Consider the following 18,070-nt stretch of genomic DNA (forward strand, 5'->3'; position numbering starts at 1 on the left):
GGCAGGTCTAACTACTGGGAAATACAATGGTGGGGATGAAGCAATGTTGGCAGGAGCAGCAAGAAGACTGGAGAAAACGTAAGACACTCTGAGAAGCTTTCCTCTTTGTTGAATCTGGTACCCACTGCAGCTTGCTTCCATCACAACCTGGTGCACTGGATGCCCAGCCACTTGCCTCTGCAATGCTATATGCCCCAACTGCAGCCAGCAAGGGAATGACACACTGACTTCTGGTAATCCCTTGGTATGCACCAGTACCCTGGGAATGATGGCCTGGAGGAGCACATAATGGGGAGAAAAGCCAGCTCACCTCTCCTTCACCTCACAACATCAGGCACCAAAACTAGTGTTGAATTTTGTCAAACACATCATCTGTTTTTTTCAATGAGTTATTCATTCTGCCTGAAATTCTCTTGCCAATTCCCATCCCATTCCCTAAATTGCCAATGAGATACTATCCCTTTCAGCCTTCAAGGCTCAGTGGCAATGTCCCAACTCCAAGGCAGAGTGAGGCTCCCATGGGCTGAAGTCTAGGACTTCAGCCTGCCAGGCATTTGGGGGACCAAGGTGTGAATCCAGTCTGAAGGACTCCAAGTGCAGTGCTCTCGGCCACTCTGCTATATTAGCATTGCCTCCTCTAGGGCACTAGCTCCTACATAGACTCCACTGAGTGTTCTGTTTCCCAGTAGCCTCACATCCATAGTTTGAACCTGCTCCAATGATGAGTGGGTGAACAATAGTAGCCACAAGTTGCTAGCTGTAGTTCATAGGGCACTATACTAAGTTTCTGAATGCCTGTTCTAATGTAAAAACCATGATTTCCTCCCACTTTATGCTGGAGAAAACTGAAGCAAAACAGAATAAGTAACTTGTCCTAGGTCTCCAAGCTGGGATGGGTAAAACCAGGACTCAACCCCAGTGCCATTAGATCAGAGCCCTCATTTCTCAGTATACTGTGTAGGGCTAGAAAGCAGCAAGTCAGTTCTGATTGGACCATGGGCTAAGCAGAGCACAGACCATGTCCGTTCCCAGCACAGTCTAAGAATGGCAGAGCAGCTACCCCTTAATGCTGCTTCATGGTAAAACTAATGACAGAAACAGCCTGACATTTAGTCTGGTCTCCGAATGCTGGGCCTTGAACTTCACAGGCTGGGAACTGGGCATAGTTAATAGACAGATTTGGTAGGAAATGCTAGTAGGGAGAAAACGCCACCCTGAAAACATATCCTCTTAGAAGACTGATACCACCAGGAACTCCTAGACAGACCGCAACCATGGTGCAGCTCACCTTGGGTCCACCCAGGCCCTACACCCTATCCACCTTGGTGGCAGTCAGTGGGGACCTAGGCCACAACATATAAGGTAACATAGCTGTGAGCTACTGTGCTGCAAAGTTAGACCTGCATTAACTGACCAACTCTTGGTAAAATTGGTCCCTCATTACAGTCACCAGGGAACAGGGCAGTGATGCTTCCACATTTGTGACTTCCATTTTCCTTATACTTTGCTAACCTATAACTCACTATCTGTTTGGCTTTCTCTAAGCCCTGCTCACAGAAATAATCAGAAGTGACAAAAAGCCACAGTTCTAACCTCCTATGATCAATGCCACTTGAAAATCTGAATCTTCCAAAAGCTGCGCTCACCAGGAAAAACCCTTACTTCAGAGGAAGTAGCTATACCACAAAACAGGCATCCTGTGGAAATGCTTCTCCAACTGGTAAGCCCTTGGCAATGGCCTGAACTGACTAGTCACAGAAGGCTTAACAGTGTCATTCCTGAGAATAAGGGGTGACACTTCCCCTCTCATTCAGTCATTCCTTCCTTCTCCACTTATTCAACCAATATTTATTGAGTATCTACTATGTTTCAAGCACTGGGATTATAGCAGGGTCAGTCAGGACACAACTCTCCAGAACCAAGGAATATAACCCTCTTTTTCTACTAAAGACCTCTGCAGGGAAGTCAAGGAGGAAGGCCCACCTGGAGGTGGGAGTGGTAGGAGAAAGAGAAAACAGAATGAAGGAGCTAATTACTAACAGAACTACCAAAAAATGCTAAACTTTACCCAGTAGTCTGCTGGTTAGTAGTAATACTGATATTATTATTTTAAAACTATAATGCAAAAAAAGTACTTAATATTGTTAGGAACCAAAATTATCGCTGCGCAATAAAATATACAAAAATCAAGGGAATTAAGTAACAACTCTGTAAGGTTAGATCAGAATTGGAAAGATCAATACATACTCTGTTAGTCCATTTTCTAAAAGATAATGCAGTATAACACCCCCTTGGGCTCAGATGCTTACAACAGCAACATTATTTCATGTTCCCAGGTCTGTAGAGTGATGTAACTTGGCTGGTCTCTGAGGGGCTCACTTGGCTTGGCTGGGATAGTGTAGAATCCAGGCTCTGGTTCAGCTCAGGTCATCTGTAATGTCCTCACATGGGGACTGGGGGGGGGTAAATGAGCAAAAGGTACTAGTACATCGTGGAGAGTGGAAATTTTAAGAGGCGTAGAGGAAGCTTGCCTTCCCTCTTAACCACCTCTGCTCAGCATCTGCACACAATCCCTTTTGTTCCACTGGTAAAATCAAGCCATAGGGTCAACCCCAAAGTCAATGGGGTGAGAAACATATACCGCCTCCTGGGAAGGTATGGCAAGGATGAGAAAGCAAGGAAAACTCATGGAAGCACACTATATCTACCCTAACTAGTAAGACATGACTTTTTTCTTTTAAAAAATAATCAGGGGGGCCAAGGATTTAGCTCAGCGGTTCCAGCACCTGCCTAGCAAGTGCAAGGACCCAAGTTCGAGCCCCGGTACCAAAAAAAAAAATTAGGGGACAGGGTATAGTTCAATGGTAGAGTACTTGCTAGCCTGCTCAAGACCCTGAGTTCAAGTTCCAGCAGTGCAAAAATTACTATTATTTCCTAGCTCAGTCACAAAAAAATGCCTAAAAGCAACGGCAACTCAGTAGCATTAGCAACTGTCACCCAGGCTGTGGTTTTTAAATATCATTCCCCATTACAAGAAACCAGCACCTCCCTGAAGGAATGTCTGACCCTAGGTCTATGGCAGGAAATACTCATGAAACAGGGTATTCTGTTGGGCTAAAAAGCAAGGAAGTGGTCAAAACCCAACAAGAGGGCTGGGGATGTAGCTCAGTGGCACTGAACCTGCCTGGCAAGCGCAAGGTCCTGAGTTTGATCCCCAGTATAGGGGTTGAGGGGAGAGCCACATACCCCCACAGGAGCATATTAAGAGGATTCAGGATGGGCCAGGGATTCAGTGGTTTCGCTGCCTGCTGTGCAACTGCAAGGACCTGAGTTCGATCCCCGGTACCAAAAAAAGGAGGATTCAGGAGCCAATACCAAAGGACTCCCCATGGTCAAAGACAGGACAATTTATGCATCAATAAGGAATGTGACTGATTTATGCAAAGTATTAAAACACATAGACTATATATGAATCCACAAGTTTGTTTGACACATTGCTCACCAAAAACAACACACACACCCCACCACTACCAAAGTGGAGCATTAACAAACTCTGAACGTTATAATTTAAAATTTTAAGTATCCTCCTTTCTACACACAGATATTTCTAGTTAATGAGGGAAAATCTTAAGAACTTCAGCTAAAAATGTGAAGGAATTACAGTGTTAGAAAAATCACCATTTTGCTGCCCCTAATAAAATGCTTAATTCAGGCAAAGACCATCAACAGATAAAAGGCAGGTGGGGAATTTTACAGTGAAAGTAAGACAGTCACCACCTGGAGCCACTGATCAATCAGGATAAAGAGGAGGACAGGACACTTGGCTGTCTTCTAACACAAGCTTTTAACACCAACTACCTACCACCGTGTATCAGACATTCTTCCCAAAAAGACAGAACCAAAATCCAATAATACCTTTGGGTTACCTTGTAGCTAAAAGAAAACACAGAGGATCTGTGAACAAGTTAAGTCACCAGAAGAAAGCAGAGTATTCAGAGGCCGGGGATTTAGCTCAGTGGTTTTGCCACCTGCTGTGCAAGTGCAAGGACCAGAGTTTGATCCCCAGTACCAAAAAAAAAAAAAAAAAAGTAGAGTATTCAGACTGTGGAACAGCACACAGTGCAAGGAATTTGATCATCAATACACTGAGGGCATGACAGAGGGGAGAGAATAGAAGGGAATCTGAAAAACATGCCAGCCAAATGCAATGTGTGGGCCTGTAACTGTTATTAACTGTAACTGTTACCAACTGTAATCGTTAGTGCAGTTGATATTTTTTGTTTGTTTTTGAGACAACTGTTGATTTCTGACCCCAAGGAATTATTGCTAATTTGTTAGGTATAATAATGCCATTGAGGATACTTTAAGGAATAACTATTTTTAAGATGTGGACCTGAAGTTTGAAGGAGGGAGATAATACGATGTCACCCATGTGCTTTCAGATTCCTGGAGATAAATAAAAAGAAAAAAAGGTAAATGAAACACATGTGGCAGTATCTTAATAACTGTTTAATCCTGGTTAATAGGTACATGAGGCTTCATTTTACCATTCTTCATAAATATATATGTAATTTTTAACAATAAGAAAAAAAAGAATAAGAGAGAAAGGAAAGGAAGCAGAAAGATGGGACAGTGAGTGGCAGGGCAGGCACTGAGGTGAGAAAACATTTATCCTGGAGCAGTTGTGGCAAACCCATGGCATATGTGCTGCAGCTGGCTGGCTGTTATCATTGAAAACTCTACAATGCTCACCATCACTATCATAGAGTAAGCCAGAGACTGATACAAGGGGTTCTGGTGGGTGATGGTAACAGTCACAGCAGCAGCAACAACAGACACAGCAGTGACAGCTATAGGCTCTGACTCCCGCTGCCAGTCAATCCTCACGCACATTGCTCACTCCCTGGGACAAGCTGCTGAGCAGTTATACTAACTCTCTGTGCCTAAGGTTTTCATCTGTAAATAGAGTTGTGTATGTCCCAGGTAAGCTGAGGATTAGAAGAGGTGGCACATGTAAAGTCTTCAACCACTTAGCTGATGTCCAGAATGTACTGCATGTCTGAAATAATTGAGGTTAAGACTTACTGAGTTCTAGCCTTTGTGCTATATACGCTTTACATGCATTTCTCATTTAACTTTCCAAATAAACCTAGGAGGGAAGTACTCACCATCTCTATTCTGTGAACGAGGAAAATGAAACTCAGGTGAAGTGATTTACTAAAGGTCTCATAGCTGATGACTAGGAGCAAGAATTACTATGCTTCTGGAATCAGACTATTGACCTGAATTGGATCCTTTGACCTAGGTGCCTGTGGTAAACAGCTCCAATATATCCCTCCAGCCCCAGCTCCTGACTCCTACTTCCCAGTGTTCAGCTCTTCTGTAATCCCCTCTGTCACTGAACAGTAGTGATCTGTGAAACAAATAGGATGCCGTAGGGATGACAGGGTGTGACTCCCTAGGCTCTGAATGTCATGAAAGTCATCATGGCTCTGTCCTGCTTTCCCGGATCACTTATTCTGGGGAAAGTCAGCTGGTATGCCATGAGAACACTCAAATGGCCTGTGGAGGCTCTACATGGCAAAGAGCTGAGGCCTTCTGCCAACAGCCAGGACTAACTTCCCAAGAACTGTATGGGAGCCACCACAAAAGAGGTCTGCAACCCCAGCTGACATCCTGACTGCACCCTTCTGAGGGGCTCTGAGCCAGGACCACCCCAGCTGGGTCACTCAGATCCTGTACACACAAACTGAAAGATAATAAGTGCTTATTGTTATGAGTTGCCCATTTTGGGGTAACCTATCACACAGCAATAGAGGACTAATATGGTAACCACAGAGTAGGTTACAGAGCTTTCTTCCATCCCCTCAATGTAAGATGAAGGCAGCAATAATAGGTGCATCATAAGCTTGCTGTGAGGATCTTGCACCCAAGTGTGAACTTGCACCCAAGATGCCTGGCCTAGAGTCTGCACATAGCCTGGGCTCCCCAAAAATTCTCTACATCAGCCCTCACCTATTTCCAAAACTGCGCTCAGGCAACAAGCCACTGGTTATTCAGATATGGATGGCTAGTGAACCAACCAGGGACACAGAGGCAAGAGTCTACCCACTACTCCACCGCTGGGGGCTGCCTTCTTGGCAGCACCAGAGACTCAAGGACTCCCATGGCTGGGGGTCATTAGGAGCCTTCATGGCCTGATCTTTCCCCCTCCCCTACTTCAAAATAAGTCTCTTTGATATACCTTTGTGCATGTAAATCCACTGCCTAGATAATTCTTTCTCCAGGAAAATCCCTGATACCATGCAAAAATGTCCAGGTTTCAGCATCACTCCTCACAGCCTGCTCAATGCCTTTCAGATCTCCAAAGGCAGAAAGCATTTCCCTCCAGAGCCTTATATTTTCAAGCTGAGTACCCCCAGCTCCTCATAAATAAACACAAAGTTGGCAGACAGCATGACAGCTCCCCAAGGGAGAGGATGGAGGAAGCAAAGACCTGAAGCAAGCCAGCGCAATGACCAACTAAGAGAAGAGGCTGATGCCTTCCTGGAAAACCCCAGAAGTCCATATTGTCTTATCTAAACCCACCAGCATCAACACCTCATTGGGCTTAAGATCTTCCAGGACTAGGAAGGGCTCATAAACTGTATATCCTAGACAACTAAGCCCTGGTACAATGGCTGGATCCATACTAAAAAGGGTAGGAGCTGTGTACTCTCCACTAGACAAGCCCTGGGCTCAGACAGGCCTGGGTTGAGTCCCAGTTACACAGTCTACGGCCAATGTTATATTATCTACATAGAGCTGAACTGATAGTAATCTTAGTTGGTGTTATGGTTTAGATCCAAAATGTTCCCTCAAAAGTCTCATGTGTTGGGCTGGGGATTTAGCTCAGTGGTTTCGCCACCTGCTGCAGAAGAGCAAGGACTCGAGTTTGATCCCCGGTACCAAAAAAAAAAAAAAACAGTCTCATGTTTTGGAAGGTGACTGGATCATGGGGATACCATACTCATCAGTGGATTCATCCACTGATGAGCTCAGTAGCTGAATGTGCTGTTAGGAGGTGGAGCCTCGTTGGAGGTGAGTCACTAGGGATGTGACCTAGAAAGTGTATCCTTGTCCCCAGGTTCCCCCCTTTTCTCTTTGTTTCCTCACTGCCATGGGATGAGCAGCTGTCCTTGCCAGGCCTTTCCGCCATGCCATTTCTGTGTTGGAGTCAGCCTACTTTGGACTGAACCTACTGGAAACTGTGGGCCAAATAAACCTTTCCTCCTCAAGTTTCAGGTATTGTGTATTTTATCCCAGTGACAGGAAAGTGACCAATACAGTTAGCAACAAGGAAAGGATGAATCTTTAGGGAATTAGGATTTCACAGAGCCAAGGATGTTGTTCAGTGGTAGAGCACTTGCCAATTGTGTGTGAGGCCTTGGGTTCAATCCCAGCACTGCAAAGGGTGGGTGGGGCATCTATAAATCAAATCACTATTGGTCTTATAATCATCTACATCTTTCTCATCTTTGACTGTGGACCACTGGTGAGTTGTTCAAATCTGATTCGCAGCCCCAGCCCCAGCCCCAGCCCCACTCTAAACCTATGCAGTCAGATCCTCCAAGGAGGAAGTATAGCCATCTGGTTGAGTGTTTTTGTTCTTACAGATACATTCCTCTCCCGCAAGCAATGATTCTAATACGCAAGCAGGGATGAAAGGCACGAGTCCACAGGCCTCCTGATCTCTTGGGAGCCCACATCCTTCCTGGTGCCCATCATACTCTCAGATGATGCCCTCTGCTTCCTGGAAAGTTTCACCTACCTCAGACTCACAACTGTTCCTGTTCATGACCTTCCTACTCTGGGGTGATCCAGCCACAACATGGCAGTCATCCCCAACAGAAAAAAATTCCAATTTTCTGTCTTCTAACAATAGTAACAAGAACAAAACAACTGGGGCAGCTCCAGGGTCCTTCTTTTGCCCATAGTTTTGACAATGAGGAATAAACTCTTCTACTTTTAGCTAACACATTACAGATCCACAGAGTTCAGTTCTGGGGTTTCTCCAGATACCTCAAAGCAGTTAGTTCTGAATCTTCACTCTGTGTGAGTTACCTGGCAAACTTTCACAAAATAGGCTAACTGGGTTCCAGATCCCAACCCACAGATCCAGATTCCATGGCGCAGGGTGGATCTGGGCACCCCACCTTTCAAAGGCTGCCCAGGTAATTCTGAGAAGCAGCCACAAATGAGAATTGCTCTTCCAAGCTAAAATATAGAAGGCAAAACATCTCCAGTTAAAGTCTTGTCATAACTTGAAACAAGGATGCCTTCATAAGATACCCCCCACAGTGCAGTGCCTGGGGAGGTATCTTGGTCTGGCCCTGGTCCTGGCTCTGTAGAAGAAGAAGCCCCCCACTGCTTCCCTTCCACAGTCAACCTGGGCAGAGATGCCCACCTCACTGCTGACCTTGACATTCAAGATCAGGAGCAAAGCCCCAAATATCTAAACTGCTCCAGATCAAAGCTAAGCAGGGGCCGGGGATTTAGCTCAGTGGTTCTGCCGCCTGCCTTGCAAGGGAAAGGATACGAGTTCGATCCCCGGTACCAAAAAAAAAAAAGAAAGTTAAGAATCTTTGGGGCTGGGGATTTAGCTCAGTGGTTTTGCTGTCTGCCACGCAAGCGCAAGGACCCGAGTTCGATCCCCAGTACCAAAAAAAAAAAAAAAAAAAAAAGCTAAGCAGAGAACAAGTTGAGAAAGAGCTTCAGCAGAGAACTAAGACAACTATCACACTACTCCACCCAAAGGCTCCAAGCGGTAGTGAGTTGCTGCTGTTAATTAAAGAGGAAGATTCGTCCCACATTTAGAACAACAAAAAAAGATGAAGTCAGACAATTAAAAGGAAATAGTACACATAGCTATGTTCCTCAAACCCAGTGGACACAACACACACAATATGACAAGTCATTGCCACATCTTCACATACACGCTGAGTGCAGCTGGTGGCACTAGTTTCTTCCTAATTTCTAGTAGAGGAACACCAGCTCTCAGAAGGCCTAGATACTCTGGCTGGGTGCGTATTAGGTTATGCGGTCTTTTTCAAAGTCTTGCCAGTCACCGTACAGTAAAGTTAAGAGTGTTTTGGAGTCACCCCATGGTTGCAGCAAACACTTTTTGACCTACTTTCCCATTCACACCCTATTTCTCTGAAATCTGTACCTCTCTCCCAAGCGTGGGTCCCTCAGCCATGTTTGCTGATCTTAACCATGTCCTCTTGACCTCAGGTGATGGGAACATGACTAGATAGTTGACTAAAGTGGGCTGGATAGAGTGTTGCTGCTCTCAGTGTAGAATGTTAGTTTAAATGGGGATAATATAAATGTGGCCCTTTGGGAAGGTCTAGTTGGACCACGTGTGCAGAAAGGAAAGAGAGCAGAAGAGAGGACAAGGGAAGGGGAGGTGAGAAGAAGGACTGCCCACATGTTGGGGGCTCCCAGGATACCTGAGCTCTCTGTCCACAGATGATGCTGTGAAATACCCCTAGCCCCTGAAATAAGTGTCTCTTCTGCCTTTTCAGCCTCTTTGAAATGGATTTCTGTTACTTGCTAACAAGAAAAGAAACTGGAGGGCCGGGGGTTTAGCTCAGTGGTTCCACCGCCTGCCTCGAAAGCGCAAGGTCCCAAGTTTGATCCCCGGTACCAAAAAAAAAAGAAAGAAAAGAAAAGAAACCGTGAATAAACTAAAGCCTCGTCCCAAGAGCCATACATTTCCAGAAATTTCTGTTTTTCAGAAATTTTTGCTTTTAAAGACTCTTTTTCTCTTACTGTTTCAAAGAGTACATATGCATTTAATGCAAATACGTATGCAATTTGCTGTGGCAGCTGATTTCAAAAACAAACAAAAAAGTCACCAGAATCTGGGATCGGCAAAAAGAAGCTCTCTAGAAAACTCCCTCATGAGTCCTTCCAGACAGTGAACACCTTCATCCGGGGCAGCCTGGGACAAGGAGGAGAGCTTCAGGGCTTTTAGTTTGATATAAACCTCTCTGTCTATTTTTGCTCTCAGGTGTGCAGCCCTCCCTGTAGGCACCAACTGCTCTGCTGTTCTAGAATGGGCCGGACAGGTAACATTAAATAACACCTACCTCAAAGAATGGGCACCAATGTTAATGGAACTAGGTTTAAATCAGTAACGTGCATCTATAGAGATTTTAAGAGAGAAACCAAGAAACTGAGTCACTCAGTTCACAATGGCTGGTTAGACCCTCTCTTCCCAGCCATAGCATTAGTACAAGGGTATAGAGGACAAAGTACAGACCTCCGGCTGGATGGCTTTAAACACAGGGATGTCCATTAGTGTGATCTGGCTCTGGAACAAGAGAGAGATGAAGTTAGAAAATCCTGGACATCAGAGAGAGCTGTCATGTTACTTTAGATCTACACAGAGTAATACATATTCATAAAAGTTGTACTTTTCCCTGTGAAATTTTTTTAAAAGGTAGAGTAAAAAACTAAATATATTTCTTGTTAAATTTAAATTAATTTTAACTAATACATTAAAACATTTACATGTTTATGGAGTCCCACGTAATGGCTTTATACATGTATACATTGTGTAATGTTTAAAATATTTAATGTTTGAGAGGACAGGTGTTTGACCTGAAACATACCTATCTTCTCAAACACTTATCATTTCTTTATGGTAAAACCATTCAAACCCCTTTCTTCTACTTTTTTGAGATATACAGTACATAATTGTTGTTATAATCACCCTACTGTGCAACAGCACCCCAGAACTTCTTTATCCTACCTTATTTAAGATAGTATCCATTGATAAATCTTTCCCCATCCCTCTGTACCCCCTACCACTCTCCCCAGCCTTTGGCAACCACCATTCTACTCTCTTTCTGTGAGATCAACTTATTTGTATTCCACATATGAGTGAGGTCAAGTGGTACTTGTCTACGACTGCCTCATTTCTCTTAACATAATGACCTTCACTTCTATCTATGTTACTGTAAATGACAGGACAAGTCTTTTTCCACTGTGGGTATGTATCACATCCCTTTACCCATCATCAGTTGATGGACACCTAAATTCTTTCCATTTCTTGGCTATTGTGAATAGTGCTACAATGAACATGAAAGTGCAGAGTTCATTTCCTTAGATGTATACACAGTAGTAGGCTTGATGGATAATATGATAGTTCCATTTCTAATTTTTTAGAAACTTCCACACTATTTTATATAATAGCTGTACTAATTTATAGCATGCAAGAGTCCCTATTTGTTCACATCCTCATCAGCACTTGTTGTCTTCAGTTTTTTTGATAACAGCCATTTTTCCTGGAGTAAGATGATATCTTATTGTAGTTTTGATTTGTATTTCCTAGATAATTGGTGATACTGAACATTTTTAATGTACCTGTTGGCCATTTGTATGTCTTCTTTTGGGAAATGTCTATTTAGATCTATTGCCCATTTTATGAGGAATTTTATGTTTTTTGCTCTTGAGCGTTTTTTTGTTTTTTTGTTTTTTTTGAGTTCCTTACATATTCTGGATATTAACCCCTTGTCAGGTGAACAGTTTGCAAATATTTTCCTCCCATTCTTTAGGCTGTCTCCTCACTCTGATGATTGTTTCCTTTGCTGTGCAGAAGCTTTTAGTTTGATATAATCCCCTTTGTCTATTTCTGTTTTCAGGATCCTATCCAAAAAAATCCTTACTACCATTCCAATGTTCTGAAGCATTTCCCCTGTGTTTTCTTCTCGTGATTTCATGGTTTCAGGTCTTACATGAAAGTCTTTAACTCATTCTGAGTTGAGTTTTGTAACTGGTGAGAGATAGGGGTGAATTTCTGAAATGTCTTTCCCACCCTTTTTTCTCTTCATAAATCTTGATTCAAACCCTTTTTTCTTGAATATTAGATGCAGTTTCAACTTCAGAATTTATAATAGTTATTTGGAGGGTGGGGCTGGGAATAAGGGAAAAGTTTTGACTTTGGAAATTTTTATACTATTTGAGGTTTTGTTTCAAGCATGAATTACTTTTGTAGTTTTAAAATGTTGCAGATACAATATTAAAAATTAGAGTGCTAGCCAGAGACACTATCTATTACTCTAAACTTACAATTATTTTTAAATTGCGGCTTATGGAAATTATACTTCTCTTCTGAAGTCAATGCCTCTCCTAAATTATACAGTAGAGTACTATTCAAGATACATCCAGAGACCAATCTGGGGCCACAAACTGTTTACTCTCCCAGCCCACAATGAGATCAGTACAGAAGCTGGGAGCAAGCACTGGGAAGCCTTTATAGCAATTTGATATGGCCATAACATTTCTATTGTATTTGTTTTAAGTATCAGTCCTCAACAGATTGTAAATGAAAGAACTTGTCGTTTACCACAGCCAACTTAAGGACTCATTAATGTCAACAACACAGAAAACACACAGCAGGTTAAAAGGCTGTGCCCAAAGTTAGAAGCCATCTGGGGACAGTAAGAGAAGGTATCGTTACTGACAATTCTTCAGCCGACGCAGGACTGATCTGACTTCACATGATCTACCTACCTCCACATGTCACACAGGATACCCGATGTCAGTTAAAGATGCCTCTGCAATGGGCCAGGAAAGTGAGGACTGAGGGCTTTCAGGTGCCTTTTTTTTTTTGGTACCGGGGATTGAACTCAGGTCGTTGTGCTTTCGAGGCAAGCGGTGGAACCACTGAGCTAAATCCCCAGCCATTTCAGGTGCCTATTAATGTAATAAGACTGTGTCCACTGAACACAGGACATCTGTGATTATCTGACACCATGATAAACTGGGACTCTCTTAAAATTAGTAAGTTTAATCTTAAATTTAAGTTTAGAGTAATAAATAGTATCACTGGTTATCATGTAACAGCAACATTCTCTGATATGTGACCTAACTTCTCCCAATCTCAAGGGAAACATCTAGAAAATGGTGACAATAACCCCTCTTATAGGAAATTTATATATATATATAAAAGAGAATGTGAATTAATAGTTCCTGACCAGTTCTAGGACACTAGGAAATAAGGGATCATTGGTTGACCATCCAAGCACTGGAGTTGTTCTAGATGAAGTTGAAAGGGAGCTGTTACATTGAGTCAGTAGAAAGCCTCCTGTCAAAAATACATTGGAGAAAAAAAAAATTAAAGGAAAATGGCAATATATAGAGTATGTCACCTGCGACCACAATCCAGGGCTTAGGTGCATAATTGTGGTCAGCTCTTGGCACAAGGCAAAGATAGTCCAAGGTCACCGGGTTGCTGAGAAACACAGGATGCCAGCCAAGACAAACTACTCCAGAGCTGAATGGGGGGGGGGGAGCAGATGGCTTCAGGAGAGAGAGCTTCTTTGTCCCCTTTCAAGGGTCACTGCTTCTCACGGGCATAGAGGTGAAATGCTGTCACTAACTGAAGGTAAAGAGACAGAAAGGAGATACCACTAGGCATGAGGAAGCCCTTGAGGGGAATCTGAGCTCCTCTACCTCCAGGTCCCCTTAATGGTAGTAAGGGGGCATCTGACATTACCACATCCTACATCTGGCTCTCATGCTCTTGGCCTCAAGTGACCAGTAAACCTCAAGGCCTACAGGCTCATGTCTGGCCCAAGTTACTGGGCCCAGAGTATATTCTGAGCAGTGCAAACAAATTAGCATTTCTTCTGCCAGACCCATGGAGATAATTAGCCAAGTGCTCCTTGTATTTGGATTAATTCTGCCATACTGAGGAACAGAAAGACCTTGTGAAAACAGGAGATCTGAGCTGTAAACTCAGAGAGCCTTGGAAATTTCTCCTGCAGTTCAAGTTAACTCCCTACCCGGGAGAACCGGCAGGATGTTTGCAATGTCATTTAGGAAAAGAACCAAAAGTCTGCTAATATGAAAATGAGAAAACTTCCTTTCCATCCTGCCATCAATTCTAAGGTTTGCTACTGAATTTCCAAATGATTTATTAAAATGATGACTTTACATTTCATGTTGTTTTGGATGGTCCAAGTTTCAAATATCCAGATCACCGCTCAGATGGTAAATCAGAAAATGCATGCATTCTATTCAAAACACACAACAGCAGAGGTCACCAGGATGGAAACAGACAGGCTGGGCCTAGACATATGGTGAGGGTTTTCATGAGACTTTGCCCTTTTTGTCCTCTCCACTCTGACCAAAAAAGGATGCATTGTCCAGGGAGAGACTATAACAACACAAAATACTTAGGTAAAATCACCAGATTATGAATGTCATGTCATTTTACTACAAAGCCAAACTCATGTTAAAAGGTTGCTGACAGCAATCCTTCCCCAGAGGCACGAGCACTCCAAGGGAGTGGTGGGTATGGGGGCGGGAACTTGAGGAGCAAGCCTAGCTCGTGGGACCAGTGGGACCCGAGCCCCCACGCACAAACACTCAGAAGAGATGTCTCAGCTTCTGGGAGACAAGGGCATCCCAGGGGCATTGTTCCTCACTCCACAAAAACAGACACAGGGGTTCCCACACTAGCTTCCAAACTGTAAGTTTGCCCAGCAGCGGGGCTGAAGAAACACTCATGAGCAAATCCCTTAATGGCTTATCCTTACTTGCGAAAATGAAATCTTAATACAGGATGTCCAGGCAAGCTGGTCACCTGGACATACCTCCCTTAACCTTAGTCTTTTCTTGACCAGGACTCCTAAGAGCCCAGGCTTTTAAGGGAAATGGCCAGTCTCTGCACATTACAAAGTACTGTACTTCTGTAGAGATGAACACTACAGACTGGAGAGATCTACGGGAGCACTTCACAATGTGGCCCCTAAGGAAGAAAGTGGTATCATGTGGATAAATGAAAGCTAGTTGGTTAGCCAAAAAGAGAACTGTTTTTTGTATACACTGAATATAGTATTTCTCCATTGTAACAGAAGCAGACTAAATCCTCTCTTCCTAATCATGGCAATAGTAGAAGGGTCTTCCAAGATCCCAAATAAACAAATTTAAAAAGCTGTTCACACAACAGTGGTGTATTTTATAATAGAAGACACTTTAAAATTTACAGTTAGATCACTCCACCAATTCAGGTCCAGGAGAGCTCAAAGAACAAAAAAGTATTCAACTCTAAAGATACATTCCTGGGCCGGGGATTTAGCTCAGTGGTTCCACCGCCTGCCCCGCAAGCACAAGGACCAGAGTTCGATCCCCAGTATCAAAAAAAAACAAAAGATACATTCCTTGGATACACATACTCCCAGAGCCACAGGAAGTACACGTCTGGCAATTCTAGAATCATAGTCAGAAGAACTCAAATGCAGGTTATGCAAGAAGATACCATTGGTCACCCAGCAGTACATCACAGCTCATGGGCCTATGAACATCTCTGTTGTTTTGGAAAGTAATCTAGAAGTAACTAGGTTTTTAAACTTTCTATTGTTCAAAAATATCAAAGCTACAAAAAGTTGCAAAAAAAGTAAGATGAACTCTCATCTCACAACCCTTCATCTAGCTTCACTAGCATTTCTCCCCACTTGCTTTATTTATACACACACACATATATATATATAACCATTTGAGAATAAAATACAGATACTCATGATTCTTTGTGCCTATTTCAATGTGCATTTCCTAGGAATAATATCATTCTTTACTTAATATTAAACTTACAGAAAAATCATTACCTTCATGAAATTTATAACAAATAGATACAATAGTATTTTCTTTCTTTTTTGGGAGGGGGCAGAGATCGAACTCAGGACCTTGCGCTTGTGAGGCAGGCAAGGTGCCACTGAGCTAAATCCCTGGCCCCAACAGTATTTTTTAATACACAGTTCACAATCAAAATTGCTAATTATCCCGTATTTGTTTTGTAGCAATTTTTCTCAATCCTGAATTGCATTTAGACCTTATCTTTTAGAGAATGCAATGAGCATATTATTGACACAACAATCCTTACAAATACAAAAGAAAAGCACTGGCATATAAGGAGACTTTATATACAGACCTCTATGATAGGATACAAATACAGATACAGATAGATACACAGATGCCTACTGTACTACTAGTTGTAGCAAAAATCTGGGGAAGTTCATAAAAAGGGATTTGCTGAAAAAATTATAGTATATTACATATTGAAATATTATATACTTATTAAAAATCGTGAATAATATCTGCACATATTGACCTGGAAGGATGTCCACAATCTATTAATGACAAAGACAAGTCCAGCCTTACTTTTTGCTCTGCTTTCAACACTAGGGGAAGAGAAAGACTAAAGTAAGCTATAGAGCACCCTTGGCCAAAATTTTAAAAAAAAAGAGGATTGTGAAGTGATTTTAACTCTCTTATTACAAAATAAGAACACTTACTAAACACTTACTATAAAACAGAAGACTGCATTGACTAATGCGTGGTGTTATGACCCCATCCCTGGTATTTCCTGCAAATGAGAAGTGGATCCAGAGACTCTGCTGGGCACAGGTCCTGCCCCTCGACCCTGGAAGTGACAGTGCTTTACTTGTCACCAGCACAGCCCGCCTCTCCTTTTGGTAGCTGTTGATGCTAACTGCTTGTATCTATTCTTTCACTGGGGTTAGGAAACAATGACATTCCAATTCTATCATTTATTTTCCATTTACTAATTAAACTAATTTAACAAAGAAACACTATCCCTCATCTACTGGTTGTTAACCAGCATAGTTCAAAAGTGACAAGAAGGACAAATGTTTTATTATTTCCTCACAGTTACCAGTTTTTAAGATAATAAACTGGTCTGTCATCATCCAGCAGTGGCCCACTGTTGGATGGGTTTCTGTCAGCTAAAATTACTATCCTTTTGAAGGTGAAGTCCTCACCTCATTGGGTAGGGAGAACATCTTCTCGATGGTTCCTGAGTCCTTCTGGCACGACCCTTACTGTCCTTGACAGCTTCCTCCCTGGGACTGGAAGATGTACCAGGCTCATCTTGAACATCATCTCCAGTCCCATACTTGGAACTGACCAGTTCTCCAGGAATCCCTAGGTTCTTTTACAGAAAATGATATTTCAAGCCTACAATCTGGAATTCATTTTTTTTTTTGTACCAGGGATTAAACTTGGGACCTTGTGCTTATAAGGCAGGTGTGGTGCCACTGAGCTAAATCCCCAGCCCTGGAATTCATATTTAATACTCTTAGTTCAAGTTCAAAAAACTTTTTTAAAAACTTAACTTTTGGGTCAGGGATTTAGAGTGGTTCTGCGTCTGCCTTGCAAGCACAAGGTCCTGAGTTCAATCCCTGATATAAAAAAAAAAAAAAAACACACAACTTAACTTTTCATGCATATACTGTATCTCCTTTCTTCTATATTAAAAACCCTGTTCTTGGGCCGGGGATTTAGCTCAGTGGTGCTGCACCTGCCTGGCAAGCACAAGGTCCTGAGTTCAATCCCTGATACCAAAAAAAAAAAAAAACAGGTCCTGAGTTCGATCCCTGATACCAAAAAAAAAACAAAACCCTGGTCTTAAGTATCAGGAGAATACTAGGATTACAGTGTACCATAAGTATTCATTTACTTTATCCCACATTATATACACAACAGCCTCAGAATAACAATACTAATATCATCACCAATATAATTACTGCAAATAATTATGACATTTTTGCATATGTTCTCTCTGCTCTTGCCCCATTTTAAAATAGTTTATACTTTGAGTCACATTCTGGTCTACCATCTGGGCACAGCCATTACAAACTATACCCTCCATGTTTTATTACTCACTTAGGTTTACAAGTAAATGTGTGTTCACTGCTCTCCACAAGTCTCTCTCATATGTTTCTAGTCATTCTTGCTGTCTAAGCTTGATGTCCAGTGCATCTCTCAGAGGATGACATTCTGTGAGGCACTGCGGGGCCCTAATAGGGTTGTCTATGTCCTTGATACTCTAAAGTCAGTTTTGCCGGATATAAAATTTGGGTTACATTTTTTTCTTTCCTTAACTTACTTACGTTATTTCATTCTCCTTTGATAAGAAGGAAGGAAGGAAGGAGAGAGAGAGAGAGGGGAGAGAGAGAGAAAGAAAGGAGAGAGAAAGGAAGGAAGGAAGAAAGGAAGG

General features: G+C 42.5%; 1 protein-coding gene across 29 annotated transcripts in view; it reads right to left on the minus strand.

Annotated features, from left to right (window-relative positions):
- Positions 1 to 18,070, minus strand: part of Ralgps1 (Ral GEF with PH domain and SH3 binding motif 1) — a 262,738-nt gene that overhangs the window by 191,142 nt on the left and 53,526 nt on the right. For all 29 annotated transcript variants that reach the window (XR_015439737.1, XR_015439736.1, XM_087182747.1 and 26 more), the window contains one exon: positions 10,307 to 10,357. Coding sequence is in view for 27 of the 29 variants with exons in the window: in XM_087182747.1 (XP_087038873.1) it covers positions 10,307 to 10,357 (51 nt within the window). In the remaining 2 variants the exon portion in view is untranslated. The remainder of the gene's footprint in view (positions 1 to 10,306; positions 10,358 to 18,070) is intronic.

This window comes from Heterocephalus glaber, unplaced genomic scaffold (assembly GCF_053883595.1).
Source record: "Heterocephalus glaber isolate CG9 unplaced genomic scaffold, H.glaber_assembly_v1.0 deba00001479, whole genome shotgun sequence".
Classification (NCBI taxonomy): Eukaryota; Metazoa; Chordata; class Mammalia; order Rodentia; family Bathyergidae; genus Heterocephalus; species Heterocephalus glaber.